A 16,533-nucleotide genomic window follows, 5' to 3' on the forward strand; every position below is an offset into this window, starting at 1 on the left:
GGTAGTTGTAATGTGTACTTGTCATAAATTGTGATTAGACATTTGTTGTTTGGTCTTTAAGTTTTGATAGTTATTGCAAGTAAGGTTTTAAACCATAAATCTCTTTCATTTATCTTCCCTTTCTCACTTGTAAATGATATTCACTTCTCTTCTATACTCGCATCTCTTATCTTCGCATTCCTTCTCTTCTATACCCGCTTCTAATCTCTGCTTTTCTCTTCTCTTCTCTTCGCATTGATCATCTTCTATACCCGCTTCTCTTCTCTGCTCTTATCTTCTCTTCTCCTCGCATTCCTTCTCTTCCTTATCCGTTTCTTCCTATGGATTCTAATAATCCCTTCTTTCAGTCTTCTTCTTACTTCAACTTGCTTAACAGTCAAGAAGAAGGTGGTTTAAATGATAACTTTCATTGGGAAAGTTATCCACCTTCTGGACAGAGCTCACAACCTTCTCCTCACAGCTCCCAACCTTCTCCTCACAGCTCCCAACCTTCTCCTCACAGCTCGCAAGAAACACCAAAAGAGCGCAAGGAGAGAAAGACATGGACACCTGCTGATGATGAAGTCTTGATCTCCGCATGGCTCAACACTTCAAAAGATCCCATCGTTGCAAATCAACAAAAGGGAGGAAGCTTCTGGAGCAGGATTCAAAAATACTATTGTGACACTCCTCACGCTAGAAACGGTGGGGAACAGATGCTGGTGACACATTGCAAGCAGCGTTGGCACAAGATAAATACTCAGAGGACACGACTATAGCTATTCCCAGCCTTCTTCATCTGATCTGGCTGATAAGTACTCAGAGGACACTGCGGATAGAGAGCTAGATGCATTGATTCGTATGGATGAAGCAGAGTCGAGGCAATACCCACCTCAACCGGAGGTGGAGCATGGATTCCCGAAGGAATGTTATTGTGGTGCGAAGCCTTTTTTAACCAACTGCTACAACAGAAGGTATGTGATGAAGTATAAGTTTAAATAAAGTATAAGTGTAAGTTTCGTATACGTACTAACTCCTTATTTATTGCAGGTTCTTCACATGTCCAAATGTCGATGATGGTGAGATGCATATTCACAAGTGGTGGGATGTGGCTGTAATGGAGGAGTTGAGGGACAGTGATAGACGATATGAAGTGATGGCTGAGAAGGTAGATTACTTAACCTTGTTCAATGATGAGAGTAACGCAACTGAACAGAAACTGGTAAGGTTGGAGAATGTAGTTAATGAGATATGTAAGGAAAATAAGTTAAGAAAATTTACTGATTTGCTGGTTGTAGGTGTAATCATCATTTTCACATGTATTTTGTTCATGTTGGTGTAATGATTTACACGGGTACTTGTTGTTTTCTTATCATGTATGTTGTTTTGTTTTGGTCTCTCACGGGTATTACATGTATTTTGACTACGGACGTGTTGGTCTCTGTCACGGGTACTTGTTGTTGGTGTAATCATGTATGTTCTTTTGTTTTGGTCTCTCACGGGTTACAAACTGGAACTCCACTATATATATGATAACTCACACCAAACACGACCAAACCAACAACACAAGTCATTTCTTTATCTTCCTTTCTTCATAACCAAAGTAGCAACTCATTTCATCAAATAAGATCAAAGCAACAAAATACTCTCGCTCTCTTCCTTTAACTTCCATTCTCTTCTTCTCTCTTTAATACAAAGTCATTTCTTCATTTCTTTTCCTTTCTCTTGAAATGGGATCATCTTCAAACCATTATCATTACCAAATACACACCAATGCTCCTACTAAAAATAAGAAACCCTCAAAATATTAGTATTAAATGTGGGAGACCAAAAAAAGTCCCACACCATTGTGGATGGTCTTAGAGTTTTAGAGTTCGATTCCACGTATTTTGAAATTTTTTTTGTTATTTAATTGGTAAAATAAGGTAGAAATCTACGTGGGCCTATTGTACCAAATAAGGGCCCATTAAGGCCCATGAGAAGAAGAAAAAAAAGAGCGAAAAATAATAATAAAAAACAGAGTCGCGCTTTTACAGTTCCCTCGTATATTTTTCTAGAATTCTAGATCTGTTCTTTCCCCATTCTTCACCAATGTATTGTTTTTTCTTCTCCTAGGACGATGATATAGAAACTTCTAGAGAATTTGACCCCAAAAAAAAAAAAAAAATTCAGAGAAAATCAACAAATCAAACATTGGGAAGGTAAAACAAAAAAAAAAAAGAAATGGGATACGCAAGGAAAGTGGAAGACGGCGACAAGAACAAATCGTTATCGTCATCACTGAAGGAATCGGTGTTAATAGAAGCAACTATGTGCATAATCGGATTGCAAGTTCACGTTCACGTCAAGGATGGTTCCGTCTTTTCTGGGATTTTCTACACTGCTTCCCTCGACAACGGCTTTGGTAACGTTTTCGATTTCAATCTGTTAAATAATTTTGGAATCGAGAGCTTCTTTTATCGTAATTTGTTGTTGTCACCTGTTTTATTATGATGTCGTAGTAGAGATCTGTGAATGGGATCTTCTGATGGTCGAATCCATGACTCTGTTAATTCGTTTGTCCAATATTAATCACCTAGTTGTTGCTAGTGTGGTGTGTGAATAACAATGGATCTGTGCATTTTTTGGTGTGATGTGATGTATATGGTTTTAGTTCTGTGTAGGCGTTGTTTTGAATAATGCAAGAATGATTAAGAAGGGAACAAGTAAAGCGAATGTAGCAAGTGGGAGTGTGGTCGAGACACTTGTTATTCTATCTTCCAATATTGTTCAAATCATTGCACAAGTGTGTTCTCTTCTCTCTCGTCCTTCATTTACTTTACTTTTCTTAAGAGCTGCATTTTTTTTTGACCAATCTATATGACAAAGAGCTTATGGATCTGTCTCATAGGGAGTCTCGCTTCCATCAAATGTTACAACTGGCAATAATGAGGCTGTAAATGTCAGATCAGCCACAGATACTTTACCTTCTCAGCCATGTGCCATAAACAACTCCACAGAATTCTGGGATAAAGGAAATGACTATGATCGTCTGAGGTAAACTGTGTGCTTTGCTTTAACTTCATCTTCAAACAGAAACTAAACTAATGGTGATTGTGTTATGGATGGTTCATCATTCTATGAGTCTTCTTGCTGCACTTTTTATGTTCAATGTCAATCATAGCAAAATCTAGTTTAGCATCTGCATCAAACATATCAATGCTCGCACTAAATCACTTATTTTTTAAACTTTACCGAGATCATTTTCTTTTCTTTTTCTCTGATTTTTTGTATGATGCTGTTGACAGGCGGGCTGTGGATCTTGAGAAGCGTATTTACTGCCACCAAGAAGATACTGTTAGTTTTGTAGAAAGATAGTTCATTTATTTGATTCGCTTTTTACTTAGCAACTGCTTACTTGTTTAGATTCTTATTGCAGATGGATATGCAAAGCTCAAGTTCTAGCTGTGAGTTCAATTTCCCCGGAATTGTTTTTATCTTTGTTATAGCTATGGTTTATACTTGTTTCTGCTTCTTTTTGACAGTGAATGTTTCTAACATGCTTATCCTCGACTTTCTTTCATGTGAAATAACAAACATCCAGTGGATAGTATGTGCGAACGAGTTAAACCCGTAGAAGAAGATAAGTTGATGCCGGAACCTTTTAGCAATGGTTTTCACGATACTGCTGAAAGGCCCTCTTCAACTGACAATTCATCATTACAAAGTACAACTGTTGATGACGCCTCAGAGTTGTGTCAGGGTTTAGAGGCATCTTCAACTGCATCAGTACCTATCCAGGCCGTCAAGAAGGCTAAGGTGATTCTTAAAGATTTGTTATCCATTTGTTCTCTCACATTCAGACTAGCATGTTCACTGGAGCCGATGTTTTGTTGCCAAGTAATTTTAAAGGTTCATTTTATTTGATCTGTTACTCAGTTACCAAATTTTTATTTCTGAAACTTATACCACATGCAGGAGTTCAAGTTGAATCCAGATGCAAAGATTTTTTCTCCATCTTATACAAAACGTCTTCCACCATCTCCTGTTGGAATGCCTGATGTTGGAAATATTGCTTATATACCAAGCAACAGTCAGATGCTACCGGTTCCTGAAGCTATTTACCCAGAAATTGGAAACAACCCTTATATGCCGCAAGCACCTCCACCTTCCAAGTTTGTACCATATGGTAATTCGACTGCTGGACATGCTGTCGGTGGTATTCAATTTCCTCAACACGTAAGTATTATCTTTTCAATTCTGTCCCTGCCTAACTTACTCTCTTCGGGCACATTATGTCAAAGAACTTTTATAAACTAGTGACTTGAGAGTCTGAGAATAGACTATTTCTCTCACCACTAAGCGCCTGCATGGTTAACAACCATAAATGTTAGTTTTGGCCATCAGATTACCGATCATTTTGAATTGATATGACTTAGTTTGAACTATTAAAATGCGTCCTTTTTATTTTCGACCACCAACTCTTTTATCTTGCCATCGATGAATCATACTTCCACTTGCAACCCATTTTTCTGCAGATGATTGGGCCTACTGTGAACAGGGCACAGCCGCAGAGATTAAACTCTCAGTACCAGTCTGTTCAAGCTGCACCAATGCTTGTAAATCTAAATCCTCAGGTTGTACATGGAGGTTCCCAAAACTCACTTTTGTTGAAGGCGCGTTTATAAAAAGAATGGCTCTGTATTGAGCTTTATTGGTGTATTTGTTTCTAAAGACTTTTCTTATTTACTCCAGGTGATGGTTGCAAGATCGGGGCAGGGGCAGCTTGTATATATCCAACCAGTTTCTCAGGTTAGAACTTGATGCATCTAGTTTCTTGATTAATCTTTTCTATTTTGAAATATAAGCAATTTGGTGAACCTTTAATGATGTTAGGTTAATCAATCTATGACTTGCATGTTAGATAACTGTATGTCTAGTATATCTGAGTGAAAGAAGAAATACTATTACGCAGTCATTAGTTTGAGTTTGCTCGAAAATCTCCTCTTATTCATATCCTCATAGTCATTTCTAGTAATCGTTATTCTTATTTTTCAGGATCTGCTTCAAGGAACACTGCCTCTTTCACCTATGCTCCCCCGTCCTCTACCAACCACTCAACATGTCCAATACCTGAAGCCTCAAGGTAAAATACTTAGAGTCTGTAACTAAATAAATATCCTAAGAACCAACCATGTTTTCCCTTTTTTTGGACCAAATCAAAGGGATGGCCGTAACCAGAATGGTCCATTTTGTTGATGCAGGTGTATATGCAGCTGGCCAGCCGCAGCAGCTATGCGTTTCCCAACCGTTCACGGCCGGTGGACTGCAAACATATGGCGTTCCTGCCCAATTTCCAGTTATGCAGCCTTCTTTTCCCATGAATCAGCCAATGACAGTTGCTGTTCCTAACGGTTTCTACACTAAATTTCCATAAACAATGTCTTATTGTTTCTGGTTTTATACCTTTATTCTTTGCCTCTCCAACCTAATGTCCTGGTTTGGCTCATAGGTTTTTTTTTTCTTCCTTACGGTTTTGGGTATTTTGTTCGGTTATGGCTATTCTACTGTATTGGTTTTGGGTGTTTTGCTCGTTTTTTTTGCTATGAAATTTGTAATTCTTCATTGGATTGTCTAGTTGAATTGGGTATAAACTGTTGTAACATGTGTAAACATAATGATTCTTTGGGGGGAAAGAGTATATTGTAGATCACATATTGGTAACATGTGTAAACATAATGATTCTTTGGGGGGAAAGAGTATATTGTCGATCACATATTGGTAATGATCTCAATAACAAGGCTCCAATGATCACATAGATGTTGGAATATTACACTTGATTGAAGCAGAGCGAGACCAACCAATGTAACTTATAACAAATTGAAATTGTCTTTTGTTGTGCGACTGACTGAGTTGGTAAATATTACAAAAGATTGTGGGCCAATTATGAAGACTATAGGTCCATAACCGCAAAAAATTACAGGCCCACGAAAGGTTTCTTTAATTTTGTTTTTTTTTAACTATCGGTTTGAGCTGACCAAAATCCGCCGGCCACAACTACTCGTCGATTCTAATCTCCGGCGATCAGAAACCTCGCGGTGAGTTTTGATGGAAGAAAAGCTTCCGAAATCTCTCAAGAATCTCGATTTGAATCCGAATCGTGAACCGAAGAATAAGATTCCTGTTTCAGCTTATCTATCTTCTCTGCGTAAGCCTTCTTTTCTCGAGCTGGATTAAATTTGGGGGTAAGCATCGCTATTTGTGAGAGTTAGGATTTGGAATTCTCACATGTTTCTACTGGTTTGCTTCAGTCACAGGAATGTCTCCGTTGAAATCAAAACCTCCGTCTCTTGTGAGCTTATGTCTTGGGGTTATTGGGAAGCATTTAGATGAGATGATCCCTTGTTTAGCTGATATCGCTGTTATATTTCCAGCAGACATCAAGGTTATATTTGAGTTTCAATGTTTTATCGTTTCAAGCTGTTTACTCGGTTAAGTATATACTATGCACTTTGCTAATCCAAGCCATGTTCTCATGTGAAACAGATGTCGATTGCAGCAATTGCTAGAAGAAGAAAGCTACTGGATGACGATGTGATTGTTTCTTTGGCTGACAGTTCCTGGGAGATTTTAGACGTTAGTGGTTCAGATGTTACGAATTCTGGCCTAGCTAAAGTGGCGGAAATGTGCAAATCTCTCCGAGCTGTAGACATTAGGTAGGTATTATAGTTGCTTACTAGGAGTTTATTTGACCTATTGAGTGTTGATTCCTGATCTCTGTGCTTGTACCTCATGGTATGTGTGAATTTGATTGGTAGTACTGACTTAGTTGGGTTGTATGATGCTTTCTCTATGTTTTTTTTTGTTAAGCTCTGATAATAAATTAATAATAAAGCACCCGGTGCAACAATATTTGCAGGCTGATTGAGCAGTGATCAGTGTACAGTATTTTTCTTTTGAGATGGGGAAAACGTAATCTACCAACACCGATGTCTGATTGTGTTGGGTTTCTTTGGATATTTGCAGGCTGGAATTGTGATATGCTTAATGCTTTGTAGTTCTGGTCTTACTGGTTCTTTAGTTAGGAGCTTCTGTATGTTTAATTTGTTGTGTTTGTTTTCCCTCCAGTATTATATAGTTTTATGGTTTTGTTATGCAGCCGGTGCAACAAAATCACATCTTTGGGCGTCTCAGAGCTTGTACAACACTGCCGGTCATTGGAGACTCTTAGATGCGGGTAAACTTTTTTTGCTCCAGCCAAGTGCACTAAGCTGGCCTTTCATGTGTTGTCGTTGGTGTGGCTTGTCTAATTAATCATGAATTAAGTGACTTTCTGGGTAAAACTGAGAGTCTGAGATAGAAGTGAACCCATGGTTTGTGGCTTTGAGTAGGCTAACAAACTCTATAAAACAATGAGACAAAATTTAATATTGCAGAGGATGTCCAAGCAGTGAGTCCACCGCACGCAGATCTTTAGATATCTTTAAGCCAAACTTGAGTAATCTTGAAGGAGAAACCTGGGAAGAACTAGACACTTCAGAGATTGGTCATGGTGGTCAATTAGTGCGTTGGCTTGTTTGGGTATGTATTGTCTACCCGATTGATGCTCCCTTTTTTGAGTTGGCAAATTTTTCCTTGGTTTGGATAAGGGAAACCATAAGTTAATTAGAAGAATCATCTACTATCTATTAGTGGTCAACTCTTTCTCCATCGGTGTCTATTACCACTCTGTTTTCGTTTATTTTTGGTGCACAAGGTTCATAATAATTTGCTTTTTCTGCAGCCACAAATTGATAAGGATTCATTGGAGATGCTATCCTCGGAGTGTCCAAGGATAGTGGTAAATCCCAAGCCATCACTTGTCGCATACAGAGCAAACAAGGTTCCTCAAGAAGCACTAGCAGATATTGCACTGGACGAACCATTTGTCAAAGATATTGATCCTAAGACTTGGGTTGTTACTGGAGTTGTGCAGAAGCCCACATATTTCCCGTTGTCCAATGAACTGCCAATAGCAGAGAAGTTCAGACTAGCGTATGCAGAGAGAGATGCAAGATTGGCCCCAAAACGTGCGAAGAATGCAAGGCAACATCAACGTCGTGCTGAGAGAGATTGGATGATGTCAAGCGACAAAGCCAAAGCAATTGTTTTGGCATCAAAGGCCACCAGATCTTTGCACAAGAGTTAGCAATATGGATTCTCTTCATCAATATATGTCAAAGAAATTATAGGAAGAAGATGAGTGGAGTTTCTAAGAATGCATATGTCCCTTCTCTACGGTGGTCGTGTTGAATCAGTTCACTGCGGTTTTTGGGAGTAAGAGGAATAGTAAAGCGCGGTGGCTGATTACAGAAAAGTGTTTGTAACTGTTCAATCTTGTAATCTGATCTTTCAATTGAAGCTACAGTCAAATATATTACACTGTTTATAGAATGAAGTGTGCATTTTTGCATTTTCTTATAGCAACTCTTGCCGGAAAAAAGTTCAGTGTAATCTGAAAGAAAAGGAATGCTCACAAAACTTGCTTTATTTGGATCTTAACAGAAGAAGAAAGTAAAAGGAGAGAAACACTTGAGAATTGAGATCAGTTGGTGCTCAAACTCCGGATGACGTATGGTAGAATACCGCCGTGATCATAGTATGCCAATTCCACCTGTGAACGTTCCCACAAAACAAGTCTCAGATAAATTGAAATTTTGATTTTCCAGAATTTGTTTGCTATGTAACCAGTTTACCTCTGTATCAAAGCGCAGAGTGCAAACAAAGGATTTGCCACTGTCAGTGGTTACAGTGACGTCTTGACCGGGTCTAATGTCACTGACTTTTGTAGGAAGGTGGACTGTGTAGCGTTCATGACCAGTGAGTCCAAGGGTTTCCGCGTCCTCCCCTGCCTTGAAACACAGAGGAATGATCCCCATACCAGCCAGGTTGCTGCGGTGGATTCTCTCAAAGCTCTTGGCAATTACAGCTTTCACTCCCTAATTTGTGCTTAACTGTTACGATCACAAGACATAACCAAAATCTGACAATCCGTTGTAAATAATGTAAAACTTACCAAAAGCAAGGGACCCTTAGCAGCCCAATCCCGAGAGCTACCACTTCCATACTCAGCACCAGCCAGGATGATCGTATCCTGTCCAGCGGTCTTGTATTTCTGAAAATATATGTGAATTGAGTTAGGGACGTAAAGAAGGATCTATATATATGTTGAAGCTGTATGACGATTCTACTTACACTTGCTGCATCAAAAACGCTAAGCTTCTCTCCAGTCGGAATGTGAACAGTCTTGGGGCCAACTTCTCCTTTCAAGAGCTTGTTAACAATACGGATATTGGCAAATGTCCCACGAGCCATAACCTCGTCGTTTCCCCGTCGACTTCCATATGAGTTGAAGTTTTCAGGAATCACACCACGGTCAATTAGAAACTTGGCAGCAGGACTAGTCTTTTGAATGTTTCCTGCTGGAGAGATGTGGTCTGTTGTTACGCTGTCACCAAAGTTCAACAAGCAGTAGGCATCCTTCACTTCACGAGGACCAGGTGGATTTGCGGTCATATTCTTGAAATACGGAGGTTCATGAATATACGTGGAGTTTGGATCCCAAGAATATAACGTAGAACTCGGTGCAGAGAGTTCATTCCACAAGGGGTTTCCCTTTGTTATCGTTTCATAAGAGCTCTTGAACATGCTTGGTAGTACGCTATATTGAACAACCTATTGAAGAGTATCACGAATGTTAACAAGGAACCTTAAAAGGTGAATAACTTATCCTCTAAGCACGTCACCTATGTACCTGAGCAATTTCTTCATTGCTTGGCCATACGTCCCTCAGGTACACACTTTTGCCATCTTTTCCGGTTCCTATAGGCTCTTTCTCAAAATCAATGTCGACCTGTACAGATTGATGAGACTATTAAGCGAGCTACTACGCAATCTTGTTGATGATGTACTATGACGCCAAACCAGTTAAGGATATCCAAAGCAGACAAATAAACATCTCAATTTCAAACTGAAAGTTGAAAAGTACAAACCGTTCCAGCAAGGGCATAAGCAACAACTAATGGTGGTGACGCAAGATAGTTAGCTCTTGTTTGTGGATGAACACGGCCTTCAAAGTTTCGGTTTCCAGACAACACAGCAGCTGGGATGATATCTGTGACACAGAGGAAGCACAATGGACCAACCAAAAAAGTGAGCTTCAATTTGATGATATAAGGGCACTAATTTCTCGGTAAAGAAACATAATTGACGAGGACTCTAGGGGAAATGAAAATGAAAAAGGCTCAAGGAGTTGCTAAGAGAAAAAAAAAAAACAAAACATGATGAAAATGTTGTTACCAGTTCCTTCTATAGCAGATGCAACTTCTGGCTCAAGGTCGCCAGAATTCCCAATGCATGTTGTGCAGCCGTAGCCAACAATTTGGAATCCTTGCTTGTTCAAGTACTCTCGGAGACCACTGCAGAGAAGGCAAACGTTAAGTATGGATATCCCGTGATCAAATAGGTTATCCAAATGAAAAATACCGTTGACTCCAACACACCTTCGATCCAAATATTTCTCGACAACTCTAGACCCCGGAGCAAGACTTGTCTTAACCCATGGTTTAACCTGAATTGTGACGTCAACTTCAGTCAAAACAGGATTCATAACTCAGTGATCTCAGGGCAAAGAGAAAAGGTAGAAACTCACCTCCACGCCAAGTTCCAAAGCTTTCTTTGCAACGAGTGCAGCCCCGATCATGACACTTGGGTTTGATGTGTTTGTACAACTCGTAATCGCCGCAATAACAACACTACCATGCTTAATCTCAGCAGGTTGTCCTTTGTACGAGAACTTCACAACTTCTTCTTGTTTTTCTTTTGGCACTGCAAAACCCTTGAAACAAGAAGCAAAGTTTTACAAGTTATCCCAAAAAATAAAAGAAATCAATGTCATTGATTGTTTACTGATTTTTGTTGTAACCACATAATTGCATCTCACCTTAAATCCAACAGGATTGTCAAGGCATGCTTGCCAGTCAGCCTTCATATCTTTCAGAGGCACACGGTCATGAGGCCTGTTGAACATAAAATATAGTAATGAAAACCTTAGGAAGGATGCGTCAGAACGTTCAAAATATCAAAACGAAGTGAAAGCATACCTTTTAGGCCCAGAAATACATGGTTCAACATGTCCCAAATCCAACTGCAGATAAGATGTGTATGCTCTTTCTTGCTGGGGCTGCAGAATGTCCACAAATATTTAATTGGAGTTGAGTTTCTTGTCAAAATAAATAAAATACAGTAAACTGATTAAGGATGTCCATACCTCATTGTAGTCAACAAACATATTGTTTGCTCGCAAATATGATTCTATCATTGACACCTAAACAAACCAAGTTGGTGATCATGTGAGTCACAAAAAAAAACAGAGGAAACAGGATACATAGCTTGTTAAACTGATAAGGAAAGATATAGAAAAACTAAGCCACGTGATAATGCATACTGATTACTGAAGAACAAAACAACCTAAGTCTACAGATAGCTTGTTAAAATGTTTTGAGAGAGAGAGAGAGAATTCACAGTTTCATCGCTTCTTCCTGTCAACTTCAGGTACTCCAGGGTAACATGATCCACTGGGAAGAAACCCATAGTTGCTCCATACTCAGGAGACATATTTGCAATTGTGGCTCTGTCAGCAAGTGAAAGTTCACTCATCCCCTCACCTTCATATCAAAATAAAAACGTTAAAGCATGTATACTGACCACACAAAAGATTCTCCATCAGAAATTCAAAGTCACACAGCCATGGTTCTCACCATAAAATTCGACAAACTTGCCAACAACACCATGCTTCCTCAATATTTGCGTCACAGTGAGAACTAAATCAGTAGCAGTAACCCCTTCCTTCAACTTTCCATCCAACTTGAATCCGACCACGCCAGGTAATACCATGCTCATGGGCTGACAAAATTTTGAAGTACCATATGAGCGACAAAGCAAACCTGACACTTATATATACACAAGACACATAATCCCAAATTAAACAGTGAAGGTGTGCAGAGGAAATGAACTCACCTGACCAAGCATTGCTGCCTCTGCCTCAATTCCTCCAACACCCCATCCAGCGACTCCTAATCCATCAATCATGGTTGTATGGGAGTCAGTTCCAACAACGCTATCAGGGTAGAGAAATCCGTTGGAGTTGAAAACAACACGTCCAAGGTATTCCAAGTTGACCTGTGGTGTCAAATAATAACAATATATCAGAACAGAACCATTAGACAGCATTATGAGATTCATTCACCCCTTGAAAATCAAGTAGTCTACCCAAACAGATTATACAGGCTACTAAACTGTTGAAAATTCCAACAAGGCAACCAGAATTTACTGGCATCACATGTAAAATGTTATCTAGTACCTGATGGACAATCCCAGACCCAGGAGGAACGACAAGCATGTTTTGGAAGGCCGTTGAACCCCACTTAAGGAACGCAAATCTTTCTTTGTTCCTCTTGAATTCAAGCTCCTCATTTTTCAATGCGGCATCTTCTGATCTTGCAAAGTCAACTTGGACTGAGTGATCAATGACAAGATCAACAGGAACCTAGACATGTACTGGGAAATATGAGAACCACTAGATCAAACATATTACAACGCAAAAAATATAAAGAAGAGTTAACTAACCAAGGGGTTAATCTTGTTAGGATCACTACCAAGACTCTTCACTGCATCCCTCATAGAAGCAAGATCAACTAAAGCTGGTACACCAGTGAAGTCCTGAACAAGAAAAATATAAGTTAGCATTAATCTATACCGTGGACTGGAGAGAGGTTCTAGTGATAGAAGTAAAGAAACAATATGCTACAAACCTGTAAAATAACACGGGCTGGCTTGAAGGAGATCTCAACCTGCTTAGTAGATGTATTCTCCCAGTCAAGGATTTTCTCAACGTCATCCTTTGTAACTTGATAGTTATCACAATTACGAATTGCTGATTCCAATAGTATCCTTACAGAGTATGGCAGCTTATCTACATACATTATCACGAAGAAAAAAAGGTGTCAACTTCACCAGAAAAATCCCATTACAACAAAACAGATTTAGGAAAGACTCGATCGAGGAACCATACCAACTCTTGGATCGTTTAAAGCTGGTAACGAGTAGTACTGTCCATACTCTCCACCACCAGGTTTAGGTAGACTTGTCAAAATATCCTTGTAGGCATGCTCAGAAGCTGCGTTTTTATTCCATACCAAAACTATTAGAATTTACATAATCATAACAAACTGCAAAAGCTAATCAAAATGTTCATCTAATAGGTGATACTCGTGTTTCAACTGATCCAGTCTAAAACGAAATAGATCTAAGAAGGATTCTTGTAATACAAGTTAAGAGCAAATCATTCACACAGAAATAAAAGAAAGCAAAACAGAACATACGTACCCATGGTTGCGTATTTCCGCTCAAATTTCTCCATCACCGGAGCGGAGTTACGAGATTGAGCACGAAGGCTAGCAGGAGATCGCCAGCTCCCACCATGACTCCACCGCGTTGAAGCAGAGCAAACGCGAAACGAGCGGAGAGCCGAGGAGAAGCTCTTAGATCGGTTCGTCGTCGTCGAATTGAGAACGGACATGGCGGATGGAGAAGAAACCGAAGCTGTTTCGGTAGAAGCGATCTTCGTGAGGGATGAAGAAAGCCTCGACAGCGAGGCAGAACGCACGCCGGAAGTGGCGCGTCGATACATGGCGGCAAATCAAAACAGTTAGAAGAGATTTGGGAAATATCTCCGAAGAAAGGATCAAAATGAAACGAAGAAGATCGTGGAAGGGACGAAGATGAGAGAGAGAGAGAGAGAGAGAGAGAGAGAGAGAGAGAGAGAGAGAGATGATCTTATTCGTCAAGCTTGAGCCAGCCGATTAAGAAAGAGTTAACAGAGAACCTTCTCCAAGGACACACACTCACTAATATACAATGCCAAGGGCCAGGTGTGTCTCTTTTTAATCGTTGGATCAATTCTAGACGCGCAAATGGACGGCCTGTGATTCTCTTTGGAATGTTGACCATTTTATAATGGCTTATTCTTTCAATTATTTTAGAAAAGATTAATAATATAGCTTGCAAATTATGAAAACATCTTTTTATATACTTAAAGGTACTAGACCAACGTGAGAACATTCGAATAATTGGCTTTTTGGGGGAAGATCATGAGAATATTTTCTTTTTTTTTTCAGAAAGTTGTTTCTTTAATTCACAAAACTAAACTTCAGTAATTCACTAATTTAGAACTTAACCCAAACCAGAATAAAATTTAGAACTACACTTATTTTGGTAAAACTACGTTTTGATTGGCTTGTGTCTGGCACAAACTAAGTAGGACTTCTCCTCTTGATGTTTATTAACTTCTTTTTTTTGTTTAAGTCCTAATAAATAAAAGTCAACGAGGAAAAACATTAGGCTCTTCCTCAGCTATGAAGGACAAAGGCAAATAAAAGTCTCAAGCACTATGCCAAGAGACAAACACCCTAAAATAAAACAAAGCATACCAAGATGGCTTCTCATTTTGACTCTTCTATGTCCTCAATGACAGCGTGAACTCACGCCTTGCTTCAAGTTCAACCATTTCCTGGAAAAGTAAGAAACACCATTATCAAAGGCCAGATACTAAAGTCTTACGGCCAATCTATATATCACAAAAACCTCCGTGGAAAAAAAACACTATAGTGACCACAAATAATTACGGGCAATTGTTATAAATACCACTAAAATATATTTCTATTCCAAAAATACCATAATTTAGTTTTTTCTCAAAAATACTACTAAAACGTATTTTTTCCAAAAATATCACATAATTGAACTGAAGTTCTAATACTAAAAGTTAATTACTAAATTCTAAATACTAAACCCTACCTCTAAAAACTATACCCTAAAACTAAATGTGTCAACCCAAACCTAAAAAAAAAATTCTACATCTTTAAAAAATAATTTTTGTGTTTGTGGTAAATTTGGAAAATAAACTTTTTTGGTGGTATTTAAAGAAAATTTCTTAATAATTATGGCTAAATTAAATAGGGGTTGATATGACATCTGGAGTAAGAGCTCTTTACATTGGCCATTCAGGCAACATATCTATTCAACTACAACATTGGGCAAACAAAATGGTAACTAGACTGGCTGCTACACAAATAAATTCCACAAAAGTCTTAAATAAGAGCATACAACCATGTTCATTTAGGAAACAAAATGCATTATATACCAGTGCTCATTACACAGGATCACACGTACATAAATCACAGTCCTCTTTTTCAACATGCATTTACTTCACCGCAACACACACACACACGACAGGCAAAAGACAAAATAAAATAATTCAAAGGTTAGAGGTTTGACGAACAATACCTTTTATCAATCAATCTCATCCACTCTGAAAAAGTACCTTTTATCAATCTTGCCTACTCCGATGAAACTCTTGCCCTACAAAATTTCTCCCGTAGCTTCTCCCGCCGATTTCTTCATCATATATATGATCCAAAAACTGAACACAAGACGCCCCAAAATTGTTCCTTCGATTGAGTCTGTGCTCTGTTTGACTTTGGATTAAAGCAGTGTTCAAGAAAGCGGTCTAGGCGGCCGTTTAAGCGCCGTCTAGGCGCTAGGCACTTAGCAGACGCTTAGATGACCGCCTAAATCGCTTAAAATTACATTAATTTAATTTTAATATATATTTTTGATTTTTAGCTACATATATTTAAATTATTAAGTTTTATATCTGTATACATAATTATAAATGTTTATATGTGGTTAATATAACTTAAATAAATGTATTTTTCTTATTTTTGTTTATAATTTATATTTTATTTTTATTTTTCTAACATATATTTGTAAATAATTTATATACATAATATTTTATGTTGTAAACGCCTAAACCGCCTAAAAACCGTCTAGACCTCGATTAGGCGTTTTAGGCGCTAGGCGCTGGGTCACCGCCCAGATACCACCTAACACTTTCTTAAACACTGGATTAAATACTTGATTTTTTATTTTCCACCTATTTCCCATTAGAATACCGGTAAAATAATCTTAACCACCAATTTAAACCGAAATTTAAGACTTACCCAGTAATAAGATTAAACCGATCGAGTACGTAACTCGGTTTAGAATCCAATTGAATGAACCACCGGTTAAAAGGACACGGTTATCAACAACAACAAAAATTCATCGCGAAAGTTCCAAATGGCCGTTAAGGTTTGTTGGGTTTGTTAGGAGTAGTAGAGAGAGAATGAGAGAACAGTCGGTTATAAATACTAATGAGTGCGTGTTTAAGATTACTATACTCCTCTCTGAAAAATTTACTAATCCCATCCTCTGCAAATTTTTCATTTTCTCCGATACAACAAGATTCACGAAAGATGCCTCGCCGCGGAAACAACGGTGGAGATAGTCGTCGTCGTCAAGGAGCTGCGCCTCGTGATCACGAACGTCGCCGTCGTCGTGAGGATGGCAACGACCGAGCTTGGAATAAGGTTCTTAAAACTACGATTGGACTTCGAGTTAAGGCTTTAGGCGCCCTCGCCGTACTCCTTCTTCTCGTCG

At 38.8% G+C, this 16,533-nt stretch overlaps 4 protein-coding genes across 5 annotated transcripts; 3 read left to right on the top strand and 1 right to left on the bottom strand.

Moving 5' to 3' along the window:
* Positions 1–320: 320 nt before the first annotated feature.
* On the top strand, positions 321–1,467 carry LOC104730690 (uncharacterized). The gene is made up of 3 exons (XM_087476778.1): positions 321–684; positions 746–953; positions 1,030–1,467. The coding sequence occupies exons 1-3, from the start codon at positions 321–323 to the stop codon at positions 1,319–1,321; spliced, it is 864 nt and encodes a 287-aa protein (XP_087332904.1). The 3' UTR covers positions 1,322–1,467.
* A 520-nt stretch (positions 1,468–1,987) lies between these two features.
* Positions 1,988–5,673, top strand: LOC104730692 (uncharacterized). Of its 2 annotated transcripts, none has more exons than XM_010449885.2 (11): positions 1,988–2,383; positions 2,643–2,764; positions 2,870–3,015; positions 3,267–3,315; positions 3,398–3,425; positions 3,563–3,777; positions 3,937–4,197; positions 4,497–4,595; positions 4,714–4,770; positions 5,017–5,104; positions 5,223–5,673. In XM_010449885.2, exons 1-11 carry the CDS (start codon positions 2,203–2,205, stop codon positions 5,393–5,395), a joined length of 1,419 nt encoding a protein of 472 aa, XP_010448187.1. In that variant the 5' UTR covers positions 1,988–2,202; the 3' UTR covers positions 5,396–5,673. The 2 variants fall into 2 exon arrangements, with proteins under 2 accessions (XP_010448187.1, XP_087335920.1); XM_087479794.1 differs by having other exon boundaries at positions 2,060–2,383; positions 2,633–2,764.
* A 272-nt stretch (positions 5,674–5,945) lies between these two features.
* LOC104730694 (uncharacterized) lies at positions 5,946–8,418 on the top strand. The gene is made up of 6 exons (XM_010449888.3): positions 5,946–6,166; positions 6,270–6,403; positions 6,505–6,674; positions 7,118–7,195; positions 7,395–7,539; positions 7,742–8,418. The coding sequence occupies exons 1-6, from the start codon at positions 6,067–6,069 to the stop codon at positions 8,144–8,146; spliced, it is 1,032 nt and encodes a 343-aa protein (XP_010448190.2). The 5' UTR covers positions 5,946–6,066; the 3' UTR covers positions 8,147–8,418.
* On the bottom strand, positions 8,333–14,062 carry LOC104730693 (aconitate hydratase 2, mitochondrial). The gene is made up of 20 exons (XM_087477957.1): positions 13,384–14,062; positions 13,070–13,174; positions 12,810–12,970; positions 12,625–12,717; positions 12,359–12,544; positions 12,016–12,177; positions 11,757–11,901; positions 11,521–11,663; positions 11,267–11,323; positions 11,100–11,179; positions 10,940–11,015; positions 10,649–10,834; positions 10,500–10,567; positions 10,297–10,415; positions 9,990–10,111; positions 9,752–9,850; positions 9,193–9,672; positions 9,014–9,112; positions 8,694–8,936; positions 8,333–8,611 (listed from the first exon to the last, which is right to left on the bottom strand). The coding sequence occupies exons 1-20, from the start codon at positions 13,685–13,687 to the stop codon at positions 8,543–8,545; spliced, it is 2,997 nt and encodes a 998-aa protein (XP_087334083.1). The 5' UTR covers positions 13,688–14,062; the 3' UTR covers positions 8,333–8,542.
* Positions 14,063–16,533: the final 2,471 nt, after the last annotated feature.

The sequence above is a fragment of the Camelina sativa genome, chromosome 12 (genome assembly GCF_030686135.1).
Source record: "Camelina sativa cultivar CO46 ecotype springtype chromosome 12, ASM3068613v1".
In the NCBI taxonomy this organism is placed as follows: domain Eukaryota; kingdom Viridiplantae; phylum Streptophyta; class Magnoliopsida; order Brassicales; family Brassicaceae; genus Camelina; species Camelina sativa.

Excerpts from the sequence above, each read along its gene's own strand:
- LOC104730690 (XM_087476778.1), top strand. The coding sequence starts at position 321 with ATGGATTCTAATAATCCCTTCTTTCAGTCTTCTTCTTACTTCAACTTG. Across the intron at positions 685-745 it reads CACTCCTCACGCTAGAAACG|GACACGACTATAGCTATTCC; the intron begins GTGGGGAACAGA and ends AAATACTCAGAG. Across the intron at positions 954-1,029 it reads ACCAACTGCTACAACAGAAG|GTTCTTCACATGTCCAAATG; the intron begins GTATGTGATGAA and ends TATTTATTGCAG.
- LOC104730692 (XM_010449885.2), top strand. The coding sequence starts at position 2,203 with ATGGGATACGCAAGGAAAGTGGAAGACGGCGACAAGAACAAATCGTTA. Across the intron at positions 4,198-4,496 it reads GTATTCAATTTCCTCAACAC|ATGATTGGGCCTACTGTGAA; the intron begins GTAAGTATTATC and ends ATTTTTCTGCAG. Across the intron at positions 4,596-4,713 it reads TTGTAAATCTAAATCCTCAG|GTGATGGTTGCAAGATCGGG; the intron begins GTTGTACATGGA and ends TATTTACTCCAG.
- LOC104730694 (XM_010449888.3), top strand. The coding sequence starts at position 6,067 with ATGGAAGAAAAGCTTCCGAAATCTCTCAAGAATCTCGATTTGAATCCG. Across the intron at positions 6,167-6,269 it reads AGCTTATCTATCTTCTCTGC|TCACAGGAATGTCTCCGTTG; the intron begins GTAAGCCTTCTT and ends GGTTTGCTTCAG. Across the intron at positions 7,196-7,394 it reads TTGGAGACTCTTAGATGCGG|AGGATGTCCAAGCAGTGAGT; the intron begins GTAAACTTTTTT and ends TTAATATTGCAG.
- LOC104730693 (XM_087477957.1), bottom strand. The coding sequence starts at position 13,687 with ATGTATCGACGCGCCACTTCCGGCGTGCGTTCTGCCTCGCTGTCGAGG. Across the intron at positions 9,113-9,192 it reads GCGTTTTTGATGCAGCAAGT|AAATACAAGACCGCTGGACA; the intron begins GTAAGTAGAATC and ends ATATATTTTCAG. Across the intron at positions 8,937-9,013 it reads CTAAGGGTCCCTTGCTTTTG|GGAGTGAAAGCTGTAATTGC; the intron begins GTAAGTTTTACA and ends AGCACAAATTAG.